Below are 22,033 nucleotides of genomic sequence, written 5' to 3'. Positions count from 1 at the left end.
TCCAGGAGCTGCTAAGATAATTGAAGGAAAAACCAGGACATTAAAACAAATGGCTAAAAGACACTAGATGTAAAAATAAGTAAATCGATAAATACACCAGAGCAGAGGAAAAAAATGTTCTCTTTCTTCTCATTACAGTCAAGTATGGTGGAAGACATTTTAGTATAAGGTACAGTTATTGCTGAGTTAAACATTTTATTCTACTTTTGGCAGCAACATAATTTTTGATGTCTGGATATTACACAGCAGATTATTCTGGTGCATAGTGTCTGCCAGGCTAATTAAATGGGTTAAGTATAAGCTTTGATACTTTCATATACTTTGAGTCTGGAGTTAGTTTTAAAGCTTTAAGCTAATATTTGTTTTAATTTAGAGGCATAAGAGTGACTAGTAACAAACACTTCTAAGAAGTGGCAAGTCATTCATTACCACTTATGGGGAAATAATAGTTATTAAACCTCTAATAAATATAGTACAAATTTTCTCTCAAAAGCAACAAACTTCTCAGTTTCTTTTAACAGAATCTTGGCAGGGCTTGGAAAGCATTCGTCTGATAGTTTATCTTGCTCTTTTTTTTTTTCCCCAGATCAAAGCCAGTTAAATTGCTCTGGCCATGTTTTTTGATCCTTCCACAAAAGTATAATAAAATCAAAGAAACACAGGTTTGCCTGTAATAGACTTTAATATGCACATTTTAAGTACAGATTGAGCAGCAGGCTTATGTATGCTTCAGCTTATCATTAGTAAGTATTAAGTTGTCATATTTGATCTTCAGTGGTGGCCTCCATTCTTCTTTGGAGGAAACAGTGTATATTCAATGCCCAGAGCTATGACAAAAGCTGCAACTCCCCACTTGAGTCCCCTGGTAAAGATTTCTGTTACGGTGATAGGTCTTGCAAAGCCACCATGATATCTCCAGACTTCATTACTAGAAAGGAAAATGAAACCAAAGGAAAAAAGATCAGTGATACAAATTAACAAGAATATGTGTGTGTGTGTGTGTGTGTGTGTGTGTGTGTGTGTGTGTGTGTGTATATATATATATATATATATGTATGTATATATATATATATGTAACAAATCAGAGCCCACTAGCACTTGCATGGATTGGGCTAACTTCAAAGGCTAGTCACTGTGCTAGACAGTATGTAGCACAGTCACATTTTACAATGCAGGCATAGATAGCTCATCTTAGTGTGGAGGCACTTTCTGTTTCACAAAAAACACTTAACTATACGAGAGTCAGATGATTTTAAAAAGATAGACGGTGTTTAAAAAGAAAAGATGGTGTTTAGCTTGAGCTACAGGGTATGTAAAAACTTCACACTTCTGGAAAAATAACTAAGCAATAAAATAAAAACTGTCATTTTGGGAGAAGAGATGGGGGTTAAAACAAGAGGGGCAGATATTTATATTCTCAGATAATCCTCTTGTGCAGATGGATTTTGTAAATCAAGATGAAAGCATAATGGCATAGACGAGTATCTTCTAGGTGCCAGTATAGGGTCTAATTGATATAGACTTAAAGTTTCCAAATGCAACGTCTTTCACAGAGCTTATTTTGTATTTAATATATACATTAATGTGCATGTGCCATAAAGGTTGAAAGCAGATTCCCTGTTAAAATGAACCCAGCATACCAAAGGGGAGGGAGCTCTAGAGAGTGACTTCTTCAAGACTTGTGGTGCAAGACATTAATAATGCAATCTTCTGCCACACTACTGAAGCAAGTAGTATGATATTTTATTTCTCATTTGTTAAGAAAAATTGGCATGATGCTTGTACTGTCCCATGGAATTGACACACTACTTTACATAAAACTTTAGAAGTTCCAGAGGAATCATCTCATGCTTCCGGTTTGACTTTGTTCCTTATTTGAACCCTGATATGATTGGCTCAATTCCCTTCTTTTAGCAGAGGAACAAACATTTTCTTTCATCTTGGAGAGGCAACAAATATTACAGATTCTTTTGCAGTGTGTTGTTTTGCAGCGCTTCCTAAAATAACCTGGAATATTAAACTCTTTGTTTTGTTTTTTTTTTTTTTTTTTTTTTTTCTTTTTTAATGGGAATAAGCCTTTTGCTTGCTGAAAACAATTTTGTCTGAACCAAAGGGAAAACAAGCTTATGCTGCTTGCACTCCACAGAAATAGAGGCAAGATAAAAGCAAACAGGCCTGGAAAGTTCTTTAAGGGCTGATATTTCAAATGATTCCTATCATCATTAAAAGTATGTTTTACTTTATGCTTACATCTTTAATCTATTCCAAAGAAAAGAAAAAAGTGCTGTCAACCTCAAATCCCTCCACAGCATGAAGCATGAAACAACTTTTTAACAGATTACCTATTTCCTCCTCCATTTTTCTTGTAGTGATTTGAAGCAAAGCCTTTTCTGTGAAGACTCCTGGAACAGTTTGTTCATGCAACCTTTCCCTTACAGAAGGACCAGACTACTCAGCACAAGACATTTGGTATTTATATCCCCCAAGCTGAAAGGGTGGTTGAACAAAGTACTGCATAATTCATGATGTGGGAGAAATACATTAAGCTCTGTTTTAACAGCTGCCTAAACATCTAAAAAGGAGGAGATATTCATTGTGGAGTGGTAGCATGAGAAGTAAAAATCTGATTCTCCATGATGTCATTCACAGTTGAATGCAATTCCATCCTGTATTCATGTACATTTCTTCTTTTCAAATAAAGGCCTTCTGTTGTATATGAGGAATGCTATTCCTACTCAGAATGTCAGTGCAAGTTCCATCATCTTCATCATCTCGTTGCAGAGAAGGATAGGATTATTCACATGTGCAGAACTTAATTTGGTAAATGAGGTGTTGGTCATTGTGCCTGATCTCTGTCAGCATGAACCATCACAAAGTACAAGGCTGCGTCACAAGGGAAACTGGTCAAGGTGATGCAAGGTGTGACCTTCATGCAAAAAGTAAATAAAGACTTAGCCGAAATTCTGACTAATTTTCACTGGTTTTGCTGAAGAAAGAATTATCTACAATGACAAGGTCTGGTTGATGCTACCAGATGACACATCAAGATGATTTTTGAGGCTCTTGCACTTACCGAGCCCATGGATCCCTCAGACCCCGTCTAGCCAGTCTTCTCTGCACCTCCTCTAGGGGAGTTCCCTCCACCTTCCACTGCCGGTAGTCAGGGAGTTCCACTTTGTCATGGCCATGGCCATGGCCGTGGTCACTTCCATGTCCCATACCTGGAGGAAAAGGTCAGTTGGTTACTTCGCAGAGAGCATCATCTTATTTTTATACACTTGCAAAGAACAATCCCCTGTAGAGGAAAGATAGGGAGGCAACAAGAAGAAACAGAACAGCTTTGTTCTGTGAAACAAAGAGCTAAGAGACTTTGTGCTGTGTTTCAGAGGTTGGTGATTACACACAGTAAAGCAAAATGTGCAGTAAAGCAAACTTAAACATTACGGTGTTGTAAGTTATGACCATTGCTACACTCACGGAGCACCTATGCCAGCCTTCTATGCCAGGGAAGAGTGTAAGAAAACCAATGGTTTCCAGTGTCTGTAAATGCACTTCAGCAACACCAGCCCCCCACAGCTTCCAGACTTTCCAGAATAATCACAAGGGTTCAGAGTAAAAATTTCTGACTTAGGTGTGAGAAAGCTACCAAGGCTAAGCTCTGAAGAAAAACCTGACAAAAACAGACTTTGCTCCTCAGCTCCTCTTCAGCTGCCTCCAGTTGAGTCAGATATAACTGTGGCATTCAACAGTGCCAGGACAGACACATGGACAAGGGGATACACCTTACCAGTAGCTTGACGAGGCTGAAAAATGTATGCTCTGTTTCCATACACCTTAGAGAACTATAAAAATACTAAGTTTCTCTTTAAAAACAGATGTGAAGCTGAACATTTTCAGCGAGATCATGAAGGACTGGAAGAAAATGATAGCTTTTAAGGCTCCATTTTCACAAAACACCTGAGTCTTCTTTGAGCCAAGGTTTCCCATTTTAACACGTATCAGGTAGCAAAGAAAGGATTCACTGTCCTTAACTTCTCGAAAATTGACTGGAATGCAAGACACAGCTTCAAAGCCTGTAACTGTTGAAGATGACTCCAGGCCGTGAAGGCAAGCAGAGAGATTTCGTTGCATGAGAAAATTTGGGAGAGCAGCATTAATGCTGTTAATTACCCGAAAAGCTTCCTCCAAATTAGATCCCAGGCTCCAACCCTATGATAGAAACTCAAGGCCTCTCTCCTACCAAAATTCACCTTTTTCAAGGGAGGAGGTTATGCCCTGTCACGCACACGCCGCGGCCAGCGGGCTGCGCTGCAGCACCAGCCGGGGGCTCTGACAGCAGAACCAGCACAAGCTGTGCCCAGAGGTCGGACGGAGCGGGGCAGCGAGGGCACAACCCGGAGTGACAGCCACCCCCACTCCCACCCCGCCGCCTGCCCTGCCCACACACGGACACCCCGGTGGCAGCAGCACGGCCGGTGCCGGTGCCAGCCCCGCTCGCGGTACCTGCCCGCTCCGCGACCCTGCTCAGGACGCGGCCGCCACCCGGAACCGGAACCCAGGCGAGGACCAGCCGCTACAGGAAGCACGGGCCAGCCACGCAGGTTCCGGGAAGCTTCCGTTCCGGCTCTTCCCGCTGGCCTGGTGCGGACACAGAAGCCCCAGAGCCACTGTTCAAGCCACAGCCCGGGCCGCTGCCACCCACAGCATTTCCGCCACGGCTCAGCGGGGCAAATCCCGCACCAGGAGCAGCGCCGCCGGCGCGGGCTAAGGGCCCCGGGGGAAGGAGAAGCGCAGCGGAAAGCGGCCAATCAGTGCGCGGCTTCTTGCGGGGGGCGTGGCCCAATGGGCGGGCGCCTTGCTGAGGTGCGGAGCTGGAGGTGGCTGGAGCTGCCAGCGGAGGAGGAGAGCGGGGTGAGGGGGCGGCGGGGCCGGCACCGGGGGTGGCGGGGCTTGGGTCGGTGCCGGGAACGAGGATCTCCCATCCTTCGCGGGCTGCTCGTCGCCGTCTGTCGCCGCCGGCGGTGCGGGCAGGGACGGAAGCCCCGCAGGGTCTGTGCGTGCGGGGGCGCGAACCGTTCCCAGCTCTCGCGCCGCTCGCGCTCCCTCTCCTGCCCTTGCTGCTCTGCTCCTCTCCTCTGTCCCCTTCCCGCTTCCTCTCCGCTCGGACAGTGGTCTCCTCCCCGCGGTTATGTAAGCCCCGGCCCCCCGCCCTGCCCGCGGGGAGCGGTGGCGGGGCTCGGGCAGTGCCCGCTCGCTGCCCGCCCTCGAGGCGCGCTTCGGCAGGGGAAGGAGCTGGGGGAGAAATTGGAGCTCGCAGCGAGCCCGGCTGGCGCCAGGAGCCGAGTTTCGGTTTTCAGTGGGTATGTTTTAAAAGAACCTTGGTGTTTGTTTCCATAGGAGAAGCGGGGAGACGTCCCGAAATCCTGGAAGTGCACTGAAAGGTAAGTGAAAGTGAAGAATTCTCCTGACCGCTGCCTCTTGAGTGAGGTGGTGACTTGGTTTCACTGAGTAGTTGTGTCGGGAGCTCGGTGTTTGCATGTGTGGCTGTGTGACAGTGAAGTGTCAGTTGTCGTTGTATCTGGTTAATTACTATTATTTTTATGTTCATCAAACTTGAGTACATAGTCTACTTCATCTGGAAAGGGACTGGTAAAAGTTAACTACACAGTCAGTGACTTATAAAGACTTAAATTATTCCTCAGTTGTATATAATACAATATTGTTTCTTTTTAGCAGAATATAAACTGTTAAATTAATTTTTGATACTCTTATTAACATGAGAATAAACATTACAGCATGATGCCGGCATTTTGATAGAAATCTACTTCTGGGTTTCAGGGTTTTTTAATAGGGATATTAGAAGCGCATGAGAAGATTTCCAGGAGGAATGCCATTATCATGTTATTAACAGTGAAACTGTTCTAAATAGAGTGCCATCTGTTTAATCCAGACTGCCTCAGTCTGGTTTCAGCATTGAATGTTTTTCTCTGTGAGATAAAGTCTGGAAGATTCAGAGCAGTCTTTTCTCAGGGTGAGAGGACACACATTTGTTTTTCTATAATGTATTGGGGGGGTAGAATTGTAGGAGGGCTCTTTATTTGTGAGGTGGTTAAATCCCTGGTCTTACAGAGAATGCAGTTCTGTCAGAGACTTGCAAAGAATTTATTGTTTCTTACTGTGGCTGAAAGCTTATGTGTATGTGTCCAAAGTCCAGCGGTGCTGAGGAATGTGGATATTTTTCTCAGAATTTTTTTTCAGTGACCCATAGACGTGTCAGATACCAGACACCTTGGCTTTATTATTTGAGAGAAAGATAAAAAGTCCTAGTTTTTTTATATTTGGTGCTTTTTTTTCTTTTCCTTATTATTTGTTTTGGGGGGTTGTTTTTGTTTATTTTGTTTATTTTCTTCGTGGTGCTTGGAAGCCTGACTTGAGTATTATGCACAAAACTATGCTGGTATTGCTGAGTCTGTCACCAGGGACGTTCAGTTCTGATCACAGAGCATTGGCTTTGCGTGATCTGTTGTACATGAACAGAACTGTAGCAGAGGAGTGCACTTGTCAGGTTTTGTCTTCAGGCACACCATCGCTTTCAAGGTGTAAGTAACAAGGTTTGGAGCAGCTGGTTTTGCCTTCCCCTTCACTCCCCAAGTACGTAAAAACTGTTAAGAAAAACTTTGTGCAATCAGTTGATTTGCTGTACCATGCTTTGCTTCCTCTATTTTCTTTTATTTCAGTATGGACCATACTCTTTTAAAAATAAGACTGCAAATATGAGGGATGTGATATTTTGGGAATATAGTAAGCTCTTTGATTCTGTATCTTGAAGTAAGTGAGTCTGCATAATTTCAAGAGGCCTACAAGTGTTGCTAAAATGGATTTTGAGAAGGAAGATTCACCATAATTACAGTGTCAATCTGGAGAAATCAATAATATGCACAAAGAAATAACATAAAAGAATTTTTTATGTTGTGTAAAAAAGCCCCAACAAAAAAACTGAATGTCCTCTAGGAAGGAAAGGTCATTGAAACTCTATGTACAAATAATCAGTACTTTTTGTGATGTATTCAGTTGGTTTTGGTGGGTTTTTTGGGTTTTTAAAATTAATTTATAGTAGTGATAATTACTGTGAAGATTAGGTGTTCCAGGCTAAAGTTATGTTAGCGTGTATGCAGTCATGCTAGTTATGATTTGCTGGGATTGCTGCTTGTGTTGTTAAGCTAGAGGAAGGCTGCAGGGTTTCTTGGATGGCTTTCAGAAGTCCATGTTTCCAGCAATTTGTGTTGCTGTGCATTCTGGGTTAACAGATTGTGAGATACATTATAGGAACCACTCTCCTCTGCCTGTGCATCCAATATTCTCTCTAGCACTGGACAGTGTTTAGTGCTATGCTCTTCATAATAGTTTTCTGGAGTAGACAGCTGTGTGACTGACAGTGACTTGAAGTGTTCTCAATTTTGAGATGACAAGAAAGGCTTCTGGGATGGTTGTTTTGGTTTTTTTTCCCTTCAATATCAGAATACATATTTGAACTAGTTAAATATTGCATCTTTTTTCTCCCTGAAATTGCATGTTATTTCCTGTGGTGTTGTATTAATATTCAGTTATGTCATTTAAAGCCTCTTGTCATTTGAATAAATTGGTTAATGCTGTTTTAATTACAATAAGGATGGAAAAGATCTTTCTTTAGTTCACCTCGGTTTCTTTGAATGCTTTAAAAAAAAGCTGTGAATTGTGGGGAAGGAAATTATCTTCTCAGGCATCATTAGAGAGCTAAATATTTTATATACAGTATCACAGTCACTGTTACACCTCTATTTTAGAGAAGTGATGGGCTGGAGCATTAGTCTTAGTTTCTTTCTGTGGTGTTTGTTTGCTGGTGGGTGGTTTTGTTTTGGGCAACGTAAAGACCATTCTTCACAGGGACAGCCACACTCGTCTGATCTGTTATTCCCTCTTGAAGCTTTAAGCTCTGAGACCCTGCAATGTTAAAGGATTATTGTTCCCAGTTCTGCTCGTCTGCCAGAGCTGAGCAGGTGCTCGTTTGACAGCAGGTGCTTTACTCTTAGGCTCTTTTCTAGAATATAGGGTTACTTGTTATGTCAGCTCTCCCACTCTCAGTGGGGATGATGTGTTGTATGGATTTTTGTTTCATGGATATACTTAACTTAAAAAAAATTTTAGCAGCTACCGTGTTTTCTGTCAGTAAGAGCTGCACTTCATGTGTGGTGTCAGTAAGTCATTAATTCTTCTGTTCTGTTTTGAACCTCTTACCTGAGAACTTCACATGATGCTCCATATTTTCTGTATGAGGTGGGGCAGATCTGTTTGGCTCTTTACCAAGAAGTTTAATATGAGTTGAGAATCTTTAAAAATCGGAGTCATGTGTTCACTCGGAGACTTGTCTGGGCTGGAAAAGAATTTTTGATTCCATGATTTTTCTTGATGCTTGTTTCCTTGTATTAAGATATGAATGAGTATCGGGAAGTGAAGGTGGAGGCTTCCCCAGCTGAGTCTTCTTGAAGGACATCTGTGCCATAGTAATAATCATTAAAGAAATCCCTTTCAGGGAGAACTGATCTGAGCAGAGACAGTCACAAGTAGTACAGTTTGAGTGCCACTTCAGTCAGTTATTTTCATTTCCAAACAGAGTAATTGTGAGAAGTAATTCTTGACTTATTTCATGCTGTTTTCTACAGGTTTTTTTAGAGTAAGAAAGTAGTTTCAGTTTATGCTTGTATAACCCACTGTAGATAAAATGGCAAGCTGGTTGAATTTTTCTCTCTGCACCTTTGCTTGGGTAATTCCTGATTCTAATAGCAAGACAAATAATTCAAGTGTATTTTTTTTATTTAGTCATAGGACAAATTTATGGAGCGACTCAATGGATCTCCTTTTTTTTGTACAGAATTCTGACTTTAGCTTTTAAACTTCAAATAAAAGCTCAGGATGTAGAGGGGCACTTCTGATTACATAAAATACACTTATTTAGGAAAACCCTACTGTAAAACAAAAATCTGTATTACCAGCTGTTCTACAAAGAAGAGAATATAAAAACCAAGATCAGGAACTGGGTAAAATAGTTTATAGTTTGCAAACTGTTTCAGTTCATGCTGCAGATTATTCATAATAGTAAAAGCTTTTTATTGTATGATGCATGGCCACACAGCAGTTTTTCTTTTGTCTGTTCATGTTACATTTTTCTATCAAGTATAATGAATTTGGGCAGAGAGTTCAACAGATGTTTTATTATTAATCAATTCAGATGATTAGTGAAAGACAAAAATACCATTGGCAAGTCACTTTTTCATTCTTCCTTGGTTGTTTTCTGTCCTGCAAGGAAGTCCAGCTTGCCTCTGCTGCCCACTGCTTATGTCAGAGTTGCTACCTTGACTTCTTGGTGTGATTCTGTAGAGAAATACAGATTTTATTGTCAAATTTATTAACTTTGCCTGAAAATAGAGAGCCAGTGACATTTGGAAAGAGATCCTGCTAGGGCAGAGAAATAAAATGGTAGATGTATAACTTCTGCAAAGTGGTAAACTATTTATTTATTTATTTATTAGTAGTGGTTATCATTGCTATCATTTGACATTGAAAAATGCCAAATTCCCTGGCTGTGTAACATTGTTCAGCACAGGACCTGATGGACGTGGTTAGTGCAGTTCAAAGCTGTTAAAACACTCTTCCAGGAATTCTTCTTTTTGCATATTCTGTGGGGGTTTTTTCCTACAGGACAAAGTAGTTCATGACATCTCATTTTATATTGTATTGTTATACAAGCATTTGGCCAACATTCCAAAAGTGCAAAGTGTGTGTTTTTGTGTGTAATCTCCATAATCTAGCTAATCTTACTATGTTTTTATTGTAATTACTGAGATTCTTCAGAAAGCTGAACCAGTTTGATCTCCTTTAGTGGTGTCTGTGTTGTGTATGGTTTGTGAGTTCTTTAAATAGTTCCACGTTGCTGTTCCTCTGAATTCTGCTTAACTGAAATGTGTGACATGGACATTTGTGCAGACTGCATGACTGCAGTTTGCTGATTCATACAGGGCAAAATTGATACGTCTGGAATATTTTGCTGTTTCTATTCCCTATATTTAGTAGTTTGTAAATCTTAAATTGTAACTTTATTTAGGGTCTTCCTCCCCTCTTCTACCTTGCCTTGATCCATATGTGAGCTGGGGGAATTATTTGACATCTATCTGGAAAGACAGTGAGAAAATTTAAAAGAATAATCTTATTTTTCATGGCCATTCAGCTGAGAAGATATTGGATTGAAAGATAATGAGCTGAAATATGTGTAAAATTTGCTTGGGTTTTTTCCTTCCTGTCTTAATTTATTTTATTTTTTATTCAAATAATTTGATTATTTCTGAGAGTTCTGGAGTCTGTTTCTTCTTTATATCTCTTCTTCTTATTTTCTGTTTTGTCTTTTCTGTTTCCTTTAGGTTTGAGGATATCTTGAGCTTAAGGGGAGGCTGAAAGCAGCCCCTCTGCATTCCTGCCTCTGTTTTGATTTGGAATAGGGCTACGAGGTAGAAAAGTTGATTTAGGAAAGGTTATGAAGGAGTCCATAGTAGTTACTCAGTAACTTTCCTAAATATCCTGAGCACAAGATTTTGGAGACATATGGGCATAAGCGTAGCAGATTTTGTTGTAAAAATAGCTCAAGTTAGCTTGTATCTGTAAATTTGAATATTGTATTTCCTACATGTGTAAAACTAGCTAAAATTTTAATTAATTTTTTAAAACATGAGCTTTGTGAAGATGTGGTGTCTTAAGACCATGTGTGTGCCATGTGTAAGCTACAGTGGTGATTCCACCATCCCAGTTAGCATTGTGATGGCTGAACATTAGGGTCAGTAACCTTTTAGACAAGACGTTTCAGAAAGTAGGAGGCTTTTATGTAAACTTAGTTGTAGAGGAGGTGGAGTGAGCAATTTATCAATCCCCATGATACATGACATCAGAGTAGGGCAAAGAACAGAAATCGAAATGCTCAGCTTTGAGTTTTGATATCAGTTTATTACTCTGGGTTAGAAGTACACCTTTTTAAAAGGATACTGATGCTTCAGTGTATCACTGTGGTTACTCATGCTTTAGGGTTGGAAGCATACATCCATTTAAAAATGGTAATTAAAAAAAGCTGCCTGCATAGAATGGATGTTGTACTGGTCTTTAGTATCTGCAGCAGTGAGATAGACAGATGATTGGTTAAAGTCCATTTACTGTCGTGAACTTACACAAGAAGTGATTGAGGAGTTTAAATGATAGTAATGTGCCCTTTTGCATAGAAATGTAAGGCATGCTGACAAAGGATTTATCCCAGCACAAGCTCATATTTCTTTGTGTAACAGTGGAGAACTTTCCACTGCCCTTTTTTTTTTTTTTTAATGTTTTGTTGAGCCAAAACAGCGTAGAGACATAAGCTAAATATGGACACAGAGGGGAGAGCAAGGGGGGTTTAAATGTGAAATGGAAAAATGACTGGATCCTTATGCCTGGGGGCCTGAGGTTTTTTTAAGGTGCTTGATTCTTGTTCTTAGCATAGAACAGGCCTTAGACAATTGTTCTAGATTGTTCATTTTGTATTTGTTCTGTTTGGTAATAATGTAATTGACAAACCACCATACCCGATGGTCTCCAATGTTGCATCTGGGCAATAATTTCAAATAGTAGCATCCTTAAGCTTCTGGAAGTTACTAAATCATATTTGTGGCAATTTCTTGGGAAGAAAGATGCTAATTTTGTTAGACTTCATATGAGCCGTTCTGATAGCTTTCTTCATGTTAGTGGACTGCAGCAAATTGCAGTGCAAAATCTTGTCATGTCAGAATGGCTAAAGCTTCCTGAAAATCTCTGAAACAGTCCTGTGTTACCCATGGACATACAAATAGGTAGGAGTCTTGGACTGGAGGGTAAGTTGAATGCAGCTAGAAAAGAAATACCTAAAATACTCAATGGATTTAAGCTAAGCATTCATAAACTGCATATCTACACTGTTTATATTCACAGACATCCTGTGACAGCAACCTTTCCTTGAAATCACAGGTGGCACATGCATTGCATGATTCTCCACTGAACAGGAAGGCTGGGAGCAGGCTACTGCCTTTTCTGTTTGCATCTGCCAAGACTTGGTCCATGTGCTCTGAGTCTTCAGCTTTGCCTTCACCCATGTTAGTGTAAACACCACGAGTTTGAGAAGCCTCTGTGTATCTGTTGAATAAGAAAACTTCCTAGCTTGCTTTTTGTTTGTTTAGGGGAGAAGGAGAGAACAAGATTTTCTCCTCACTACAATTTGTGTTAGAAGTTGAGACAGCAAATAAAAATTTTAAAACAGTTTAGGCATGGCTTGTTGTCTGTGTGTCTCCAAAGGACCAATTGCAGAAATAACTGAGATGCCCTTTGGCTTGTGCAGGTGTTGAGTGGACTTGGACTGTGTGTGGTCATGTGAGAACAACTGCTGCTTTCAGAATGTTCACCTCTTCTGCATCAGTGTTGAAAGTGCTCCCTCAATCATTCCTTGTCGGTGCAGAAATGAAACTTTGTGGATGTTGCAATTTGAGACTTTGTTGCATTTGTCTCCTCAGCCATAGGAAAATGTTACTGAAGCATCTGGGTGTTTAAATCATGCAAATTGCAGCTGTGTTCCACACATACCTTGTGTTCCAAGAATCATGGAATTAAACTTGGATAGTACATGCTTTGCTTTTTCCTCTCTATAGGTTAAATCCCTTCAGTTTGCTGCAGGTTTTATATGATTTTTCACAGTTAGTGTTACAGTTTACATGGCATAACTAAAACTACTGCACTAATTTTACTTCTTAACTTAAATTAAAATGTTAGCCTTATAGATCCAGTTTTTTAACTTGCCAAATTAGCCCAAAATTAAACTCTGACATTTTTAGGGAAATGTTTGAAGATGGTCTAATAAATTCCATAATAGTGCTTTTTGCTAACTTTGTAATTTTTCCCCCTAGCTCCTTCAGTGTTTAAATTGAATAAAATGTAGGATACTAAGGCAGAAAAATAAATGTACAACAGTGGGTTTTCATGTTTGTTGTGCACAAAGTCCTAATCAGGTTAAGATTGTGGATAGATTCCAGATCAGATTAGAGGTCAGTGGCCAATACTAATTGGCATTGATGCTGCTGAAATTGTGTAATTGATTATTGTGCTGATTGTCACAGTGCATTTTGTGCTATCTCTCCACTCCCCCCCTTTATTTGGCAACTTAAAATTTACTAAATGTTTGAAAGTTAGTTTTATTATTTCCTCTGTGCCCTTTTTCTTAGACTTGCAGGTTCTGGTCTGTGCTAAAGACAGAAAACTAAGTAGGTTCAACATATGAAAAGTAGAAGGAAGTTTAAGAAAATTGAAGTACAGTGTCTGTAGATATTAATTTTGTCTAATAAATGCAGAAAGCTTAAAGATTTGTTGGTCAGTGGAGAAGTGTGACTGCTATGCCTTTTTCTTTTTTTTTTTTTTTTTTTTTTTTGTCATCTGCTAGGAAAGAGCTGCTTCAGCACAGCTTCTTGTCATTTTACTGAAACATATTGCAGGAACCTTATCACACTTGGCTGGTGGAGATATGTGGGTGTGATGGTCCATTGCCCTTCTCTGCTGATGGTACTCCCATGATTGCAAACGACTGTATTTGATGGCTTATTTTGATAATAAATTTTGGGTCATGTGAGAGAGAGGAGGGAAAAAATTTTAAATGGACATTATCTTGCTAATTAGGAAACCTTAATCACTGTTGTCCATTGTCAACTCTATCAAGTTTTGATGTATTTCAAATTAATATTCCAATGGGTAGCTTTTGAAAGACAAAATACCTCTTGTACAGGGCAAGGATGCAGGCTCTTCTTGGCTTCATGCAGAATTCTAATAGTAGTTATTTTATTGCTATTTCTATGAACTGCTGGGGCATTCTGCTTTAGTAATGTGTGCTGACTTTGAATAGATTGCCATGATTATCTCTTTGTCTTCCTGAGTGCAGACTTTAGAGCTTCCTGAAATATGTAAGGTTGCTATAAGTAAATTCTGCATATTTATCCATATCCATGGAAAATGGAAAGGTTTTTATTAGCATTTCCTTTTATATTGCACAGGAACGTTTGAAGCTGCCATCTTCTTGGTTTTAATAGTTTAAATGAAACAGAACTGATTAGGGAATAAAATTGTTAAAATGTGTTATGAAAATCTTTTCAAAGTGCCAGTTGGATAGCTGGCAGATAAGGTAAAAAGCATGAGGATTTTCCCCCCGAGTATGAAACCCTTGCTCACTGAGAAGAAAGAATTATGGTATAATCATCTTAATTTGCAAATCTGAACATAATTGCAAGTACGGGGGTGTTATGTCTGGGTTTGTATTTTGTTCAGAACAGTTTTTTCATGTGTTGAAGGAGTCACATTTGGACTGTGCACGATGGTTTTCGCTTGTTCTTGGGGGTTTTTTGTTGTCCTGGTGGTGTGGGTTTTTTACTTCGGTTTTTTTTTTTTGTCTTTATACCCGATCAGCCCTACTTTTTGAGAAGTTACTCTACTTTCTCTCTGCAGGTCCACTGTGCATTCCAATGACCTCAGTATTTTCAACCTTCTTTCTAAGTTGTCCTTAAAAGACTCTGTGTTTTGTGGAGCATACTGTATGAAAGATGAGTGTATTACTTACACCAAAAATGTATAATCTAGCAATTTCAGGTGCCTGCTGCTTGAACTTCGGTAAATGCTGCTGATCCCTATCAGCACAATTGCATAGGGAAACAGAACAGGCTTTTAATTAAACTCAAGCTTTGATTAAAAATTTTTGATTATGTGTTTGAAGAGAATGAACTGAATTTGGTCTATGCCAGTATAACTAATAAAAAAGTAAAAGGTCATAAATGTTATCCTAGATGGGCAGTACCTGCAAAAGATTAGAGAAACTATTTATGTTTAGTGTAGTTTATGTGGCTGTATTTCCATTTGAAGTAGATGTAATATATGGAATTTCTCAAAGAAGATTAATGTTGCAAAAAGAAGTAGTGTAACTCCTAACAAGTTTGCATGTAAGGCCATCTCTGGTCTTTTTCCAAGGGTAAATTTATTTCAGAAACTTGAGGAAAGGAAAAACACTGTTTAGCAACTGCTTTTGAAATTTACTTCTTTTTAAGTGGGAAAACTATTCAGTATTACAAACAAAAATCCAGAGTATCTCTGTGTATGGATGAGGTTATGTAAAAATGGCTGAAGATTAGATCATTGAGTCCTCAGTAAGGTTTTTTTGAGTGCAAGAAAATATGTTTTTAAACATATTAGCACACTGTAAAATTAATCGTCTCTATATAAATTTAATTCCCCTGTCCACACAAAAAAGCCTGGGGAAGCATACCTGTGAAGCTTGCTGCATGGATTTGCAATGCTGCCTGTCAATTCTGTAATTTTTCATCGTCTTGAAAGACTCACATTTTCTGAATGTACATTGGGACAGTATTTGACAAAAACCTTAAATTTTCTTCAGGCTATAAATAGAAGATATGTATGAAAATAGTAGTGTGCATTTAAGATCTTGCTCTTTTTTCTACCGTGTTGGGGGGAGGAGGAAAAAAGGCTGTGTATTTCAACTGGAGTCCTCAAGCATCTGTGGAAGGCTGTTTTCTTTTTGTATCTGTTTCCTTTTGTTTGTTCTGGTTTTGTACTGCTTTATTTTTTTATACTGGTCTATAGCTTAGATAAATGAAAAATATTGTGGAAAATCTTACCTAACATGGTGCATAAAAGATTGGGTTGATTTAAGTTTTTCTGCAGTGTTTATGTTATGTTCCTAAAGATATTATGTATGAAGTTTTGTACTAGGAAAAAAAATAGTTTAAATTTCAGATTAAAAAGCATCCGAACACCCTCTCCAAGTTATAGTAGTGACTTAATGTCCACACTATTTTAAAAATACATGAAAAATGAATCATTTCACACTAAAATATTAATTAGTCCTTTCTTACGACTGGTCGGTTTGTATTCTGTTGTAATGTTGGTTTAACAGTAGAAGAATAATGATTGTAAACAATATGCTTTGTGTTTAACTATTCAGCAGTGAAGATTAATAATTAAACTCATACCAAGACAAAGGGGGTACCTGGTGTAGTTGTTGCACTAATTTACATTTACTACTGTTTGAATTCTCACACAGTTCTTTCACTGAGAAGCAGCTTATACTTCCAAGTAATAGACCACAGAGTACCAATTGGAGTAAGCTGAGTTTCAGAGTTTCCTGAGAGCTTCTAACAAGGTGAGGTTACACTTTCTTTAGAGACACTGTTTCTTTGGCTGTTTTCTGTCAAGGAGAGTTCAACAAAGGCCTTACAATTTTCTACTCTGGAGGAATCCTAGTGAAGTTAGTAGTAAGGCTGGTCAATCATCAAATTTGTAGCACAATCACCTTAATCCATTGGGTCAAGTATATTGGCTGTTGTTCACACAGCTCTTAATGGATTACTCTATATAGAGTTAACATGGTCAGGAACATGTTTTATTTCTTATGTGTGGAAATTCTGACTTGTACAGTCTAATCTCAATATAAAATGAACTGGTTTTCTCTCTGTTCTGTGAGATTGTTCTTTGCAGTTCTTAAAACCCCTCTCTAATGTGCAGAAAATTAGTGTGAGACTGAAAATGACTGACAGTGAAGTAATGCTGTGATGCATGCCATGGAAGAAGACAAGTTGTTTCCTCTGCAGTGACAGTTGGAAGTGATAAAGGCACCTACAGTTTTAACTGTGAAAGTTGAAGGAGATCTTAGATTTCAGAATTCTTGATGCTACTCTGCTTTACCTCTGAATAATGAACAGCCTCTGTATGTGACTTAGGTCCTACTTGTAAGTGTGTAGGGTTCAACTTGCTCATATATTCCATTAGGTCAAGCACAAGAGATCTGGGCTGTTCTAAAATTGTGTCATCTTGATGAGCAGTGGTGTCATCAGTGATGTTTCATTTGTTGTTCAGTTCGCTTTTTCAAGTCTGGGAACTTCTATTGGAAAAGTGAGACCAGCATATCAATCAGAATTAATTTCATCCTGGAAAACCGTGCATCTTAAATGTGAATGAAGCATCTGAGTCTCATATGAAAATTATGGCATAGTGCAATAAAACAGTATGTCTTAATTCTTATGGATCTTTATTTTAACTCTGCCATTTCAAAAGCTTATTTTGGAACTTTGTATTCTTACTGCATCATTTTTTAAAAGTCAGCAAGATGACATAATTTTAGCTATAATTGAGGTAAATTCAGATAAATTTGGAGATTGTACTCATTTAAGAATTTGTGAATGTGTAAGTAAGTGTGTGGATGGGGGGAAATTTGTCACTTCAGCTTAATCTATTTACACTCCTCTTCCCGGAGGTGGAGGCTTTACCATCTGGAAGTTGGAAAGATTAGAATAAGGGATTTCATTATTTTCAGGAGAGGATCCTCTGGGTTAGATCTCTTTGAGAATAGGGTAGAAAGAAAGGAGGTTAGGTAAATTAATTAATGAATATGTAACCTAAATTCCATTTTGTGTGAATTACAGTTGGTAGGGAATACTGCAGTGAGAAATAATCACTGGTATTGGAATTTAGGTATTGGTCTGGAATTGACTTCAACTTTTTTATGGATATTTTTATAACATAACAGGCATTTATTTCTCTCAAGTGACGATTTTACAGCTCAAAAGTGGAAAGCTGCTTAGAATCTTCAGCTGGTATTTCTAGAACGTTTCTGCATGAATTTCTTTCCTGATCACAGACCAGATAATGATCTTAGCATAATGTTTGCAGTCTTATTCCAAAGTGCATATTGGGGAGGGGGGTTGGTGGTGGTGTCTTTGTTGATTTGTTTTGATTTGGTTTTGAATTTTGTTTTGGTTTTGTTCCCACAGAAATTCTGTTTCAAGATTTCTCTTAGCCTGTGTCTGTTCATTTTTAGTACTTAGCACTGAATGCCTTAAAAAGACCACCTTAACTATGATTTTGCAAGTGTTAGTTTGCTGAGGCTTTTTTTTTTAGGCTCCTTCTTTTACTATGCATTTTGTATCTCTACTTATCTAGATTTAATTTACTTCATGAACCAGAACCATGAATGAGAAGGTGTTTGGGAGAGGTAGGGTTACACGGAAAGTAATTTGCATGGAAGTGTTTTTGTAAGTAAAGAAGTTAATGCAGACAAACTAGCATAGGAAGAGTTATTGCATATGAACTAATGCAAAGAGAGGACAAACCTGTATTGTCTGGCGTAGGATGGGTTATCACCAGGATCCTGACAAGAGAATGTTTTAGGTTTAGTGTAGGATGACTACATGAAGTTGTTTCTAAGGAAACTGGTGCTGAGAGAATAAGGTAACATTTCTGTGCCTAACTTACGTGTGTGTATATATATTTTTAAGTGCGTCAGGTCCTTATAATAGAATAATTCATGTGTGTTTTGTGGTTTATTTCATTTTATTTTAAATTTAAGGCTGCAGGATAATGTCTTTTTTATTATTGTTTCCAAAATCCTGTAAATAATGTAGAGGAGTATTTTCTTCGAATACAGAAGATAAGTTTCTTGTTCCACATTCTTGATCCTCTCAACTCTTTTCTGCTTTGTTTGTTGCATGAACTCCTAGGAAAGGGATTTAGTTATGAGTCTACAATTGTTTTATTCAGGTTCTACTTATTTGTCTCTGTGAGGCAAATGGCACTTAAATTTTTCTCTGTAGAGTCACCTTGTAGCTCTCTACAGTTACTCTGTGCGATACTATGAAAATATCAGCCTTAAAGTAGTTTTAAACTGTTATATGGTGTCTATTTTCAGTGTTGTATTTTCGTTCCCACTGCCCTGATTGTTTGTCTTCAGCAATTTGTATCTGTGAAGCGTGGTTTCACTGTAGGAATGGTAGAAAGAGAAGGTTGGCAGCTGAGCTTTGTGGTGCTTGAAAAGGCACAGAAGATAATTTAGAGCTTAAAATGACTTAGAGGAGGCTTTTTGGAAGAGATGGGCTGTACCTTTTCTTTACCCCTTTTTGGCAGCTGCTGAAATTGATGTGACCTTTTTGATAAGACATTAATCTTACTGTGCAAGTGTGGTACCATGAAAGTTTACAAGACTCTTATCAATCATCTTTGACTTCTCTGTGGTAAGGCTTTCTCCCATTGTTTTGACATAACTTTCTTTGTTGCTGATATCCAAAAAAAAAGCTTTTTAGCCTGGTTATTACTAGTGAGTCAGAGTGGGCAGGGAAGAAATGTCTTATCCAAGTTGTTTTGCATGACTAAGGCTTGTCTAATAAGGCTGGCAACCTAAATCCCACATACAGAATACATCAGCATTTATATTTTAAAGTTGGAATGCATGCCTGTCTGCTGAAGCTTGCAATTAAATTACCTAAAAACTGGAGTTGGAAGAGTGCTTTTTCTATTAAGGAGGAGGCTTGAGATGACAATAATAAATTAATAACCTGGAGGAGGTTTTGTTTCTTTCTGTCTTTGTCAGTTTTTACCTTTTCTCTCTGTACTGTGGAGCTGTATGGCCAAGAGAATTCTGGCAGAATGTTTGAACCTGTTTCTAATGGCAAGTTGTAGTTGTAGCTCTGATTTGCTGAGGACAATAATTTTTAAATTTATTATTTTATGTTCTTACCAAAATGATGGTTTATGTAAGTGTCTACTGAATAGGATTCTAGTAGAATAATATGTTTATGTATATAGATACAGGGAAATCACAATGGTATTTGTACTATATTTATCATAAGAGATGTGTATTACAATACATGTACTTTTAAATAAGTACAAAAAGTCATCCACCAAAATTGAACATTTCCAAGGCTGGTTTTATGTTTTCTTGGGATTAGATTAGCATAAGAGTCAGACCCTTTTCTACTGTGGAAACAGACCATACTGTGGTTGTTTAATATCTTCTAGTATGTAAATTTAGAGTAGCTGGATGAAGCTGTATACACCTGTATACTGAGTGGTTAAGCAAGGAGTTTCTTTTAAGAGAAGTTTTTTTGTAAAGCTTCTCAATGAAGTGCTAGTTTACACCATTAAGCTTTTTTCTTTACTCTCCTTGTTCTGCAACAGAAGTAACTGTGTAAAACAGGTGTTACAATGTTTATCTCTAATAGCTTCTTATTGTCCTCATGATATTTTATGGTAACTTACAGTGTGAAAAGCAGTACACTGTTAACAGTCTAAGACTTCTGTCCTGGTGCATTCAAACATTTTCTTTTTTATTACTCTGTTACAAGAAAAAGTCTATTCTACCTTCTCAACCACTTAATTCCATGTGCTTCTAAGACAAAGAGTTATTTCTCTGTTTTTTAAAAATTATTCCATATCCAGGTTAGAAGTTATTTTTCCCAATCCTTGTCTTCAACTGCTTCTTAAACATTATTCTGCCTTATACATACTTCTTTTTAGGTTGTTTACATCAAATGTAGGCCAGTATTTCAAATAAGAGCATATTACCAGTTTTGTACACTCTACTTTCATGTTTTCAGATTTACTTTAAATGACTTTGTGTAATCAAGCATCTTGATTTATTTTGCTGATGCATTCCTGAACAGATGTTTTCATTGCATGACCAGATGTATTACCTAGTCTTTTTCCATTTAGTCTTTTACACCTCTGCATTCAGGGATAGCTGATCAGGAGAAGTTAAATTGTGCTTTTGTTGTATGCACTGCTCAGCACGTTGCCTGGTTTTCTTCCTCCAGAGTTTCCCAGTCTCGTTAGCGTGGGTGTGTGGTGGGGAAGCTTCTTTCCTGTGTACTTCTGACCACTTCATCTTGTGTTGTCTTCTATCTACTCTGCTTTCCAGGGTGTTAATCATGTTTAACATGATTTAAGGTGCTCTTCTTACAGAGCTAAGAACTTTCTGAATGTATGTTTAGTTCAGAGTAAGGATGCATTCTTGATACTTTCTACGCTACTTTTTTTACAGAGGCAGCATGGAAAAAATCTTTTTTCAAATAAGTTTCTTTCCATGCTCAGTAATGAATTATAGATATGAGAGGAGTGTTTATGTAGCTTGGAAGAGCAAGCTATAATTGATAATTGAGTTTTCTGTTCTTTTAGACCTGTCAATTTATAATGTTCCCTTACACAAGTGGCACTGTGAAGAAATCATGTAGCATGAAACTGTATTCTTTTGGCTGACAGAGTTCAGGTTTTAATTGCAAATTATTCTTTTCATGGTGTTGAAGGTAAAAATACATAATATTTTCATTCATTGTGCAACTAGGACTAAAATTACGTTATATGCATCACATATGCATTATATAATGGCCATAACTGGACTCATTTTGAAGTGCATGTCCTGTCATGTAATGTCTCCCATGTATCTTCAAACCAGTATAAACTACTGGCCTCTTTAAACCAAACATGCAAACAAAAACCCTGAATAAAATACAAACCACCGACAAAAAAACCTCTGCATACTTGAATAATCATATCTTCTTCAATATCATCAATTACAAATATCTAATTGGTAGCATTTTATTTTTCTTTCTAATCCCCACTGTTATAGTTGACAGTGTAGTAAGTGGTACTGGCTGAGATTATTTGGGTAATCATTTTGCAGATTGATTTTGGTTAGTGGTTTAAATGGAGACTGCTAAATAATAATGTACTCATATGTCTTTCTTCTAAATGTAAGTGAAAAACAAGCTCTGTGATAAGCATAGTTGATTAAACCCTGTTTTATTTCTTTTACTGTAGTCAGAAATTCTTGGGGAGTTATCTGAGTTTTAATTTTTATTCTACTAGTATATTGTTGGAATAAACATTTTTTCAGACTTTTATATTTCCAAAGGCAAAAGTATTGAGAATGGTGAATTTGCCATCACTGGAGGGATTTAAAAACCCATGTGGATGTGGCACTGAAGGTGTGGTATATTGGAGGAGTTGGCAGTGCTGTGTTAATGGTTGGACTCAATGGTCTTAAAGGTCTTTTCCTTTGAATGAAGATGATTCTGTGATTCCATGATTGGTGTGCATAGCATGATCTAGGAGAGTGCTCTGACTTGGTAAAATTCTG

General features: G+C 38.2%; 2 protein-coding genes across 3 annotated transcripts in view; one reads left to right on the top strand and one right to left on the bottom strand.

Annotated features, from left to right (window-relative positions):
• Positions 1-663: 663 nt before the first annotated feature.
• On the bottom strand, positions 664-4,792 carry NDUFB3 (NADH:ubiquinone oxidoreductase subunit B3). The gene is made up of 3 exons (XM_014879503.2): positions 4,504-4,792; positions 3,074-3,221; positions 664-928 (listed from the first exon to the last, which is right to left on the bottom strand). Exons 2-3 carry the CDS (start codon positions 3,217-3,219, stop codon positions 772-774), a joined length of 303 nt encoding a protein of 100 aa, XP_014734989.1. The 5' UTR covers positions 3,220-3,221; positions 4,504-4,792; the 3' UTR covers positions 664-771.
• Positions 4,793-4,833: 41 nt separating this feature from the next.
• Positions 4,834-22,033, top strand: part of HYCC2 (hyccin PI4KA lipid kinase complex subunit 2) — a 43,213-nt gene continuing 26,013 nt past the window's right edge. For both annotated transcript variants that reach the window (XM_014879427.2, XM_014879425.2), the window contains exons 1-2: positions 4,834-4,911; positions 5,398-5,441. The gene's annotated coding sequence lies outside the window, so the exon portion shown is untranslated. The remainder of the gene's footprint in view (positions 4,912-5,397; positions 5,442-22,033) is intronic.

The sequence above is a fragment of the Sturnus vulgaris genome, chromosome 7 (genome assembly GCF_052056855.1).
Source record: "Sturnus vulgaris isolate bStuVul1 chromosome 7, bStuVul1.hap1, whole genome shotgun sequence".
Lineage (NCBI taxonomy): Eukaryota > Metazoa > Chordata > Aves > Passeriformes > Sturnidae > Sturnus > Sturnus vulgaris.
This window is presented reverse-complemented; position numbering and strand designations above follow the sequence as displayed.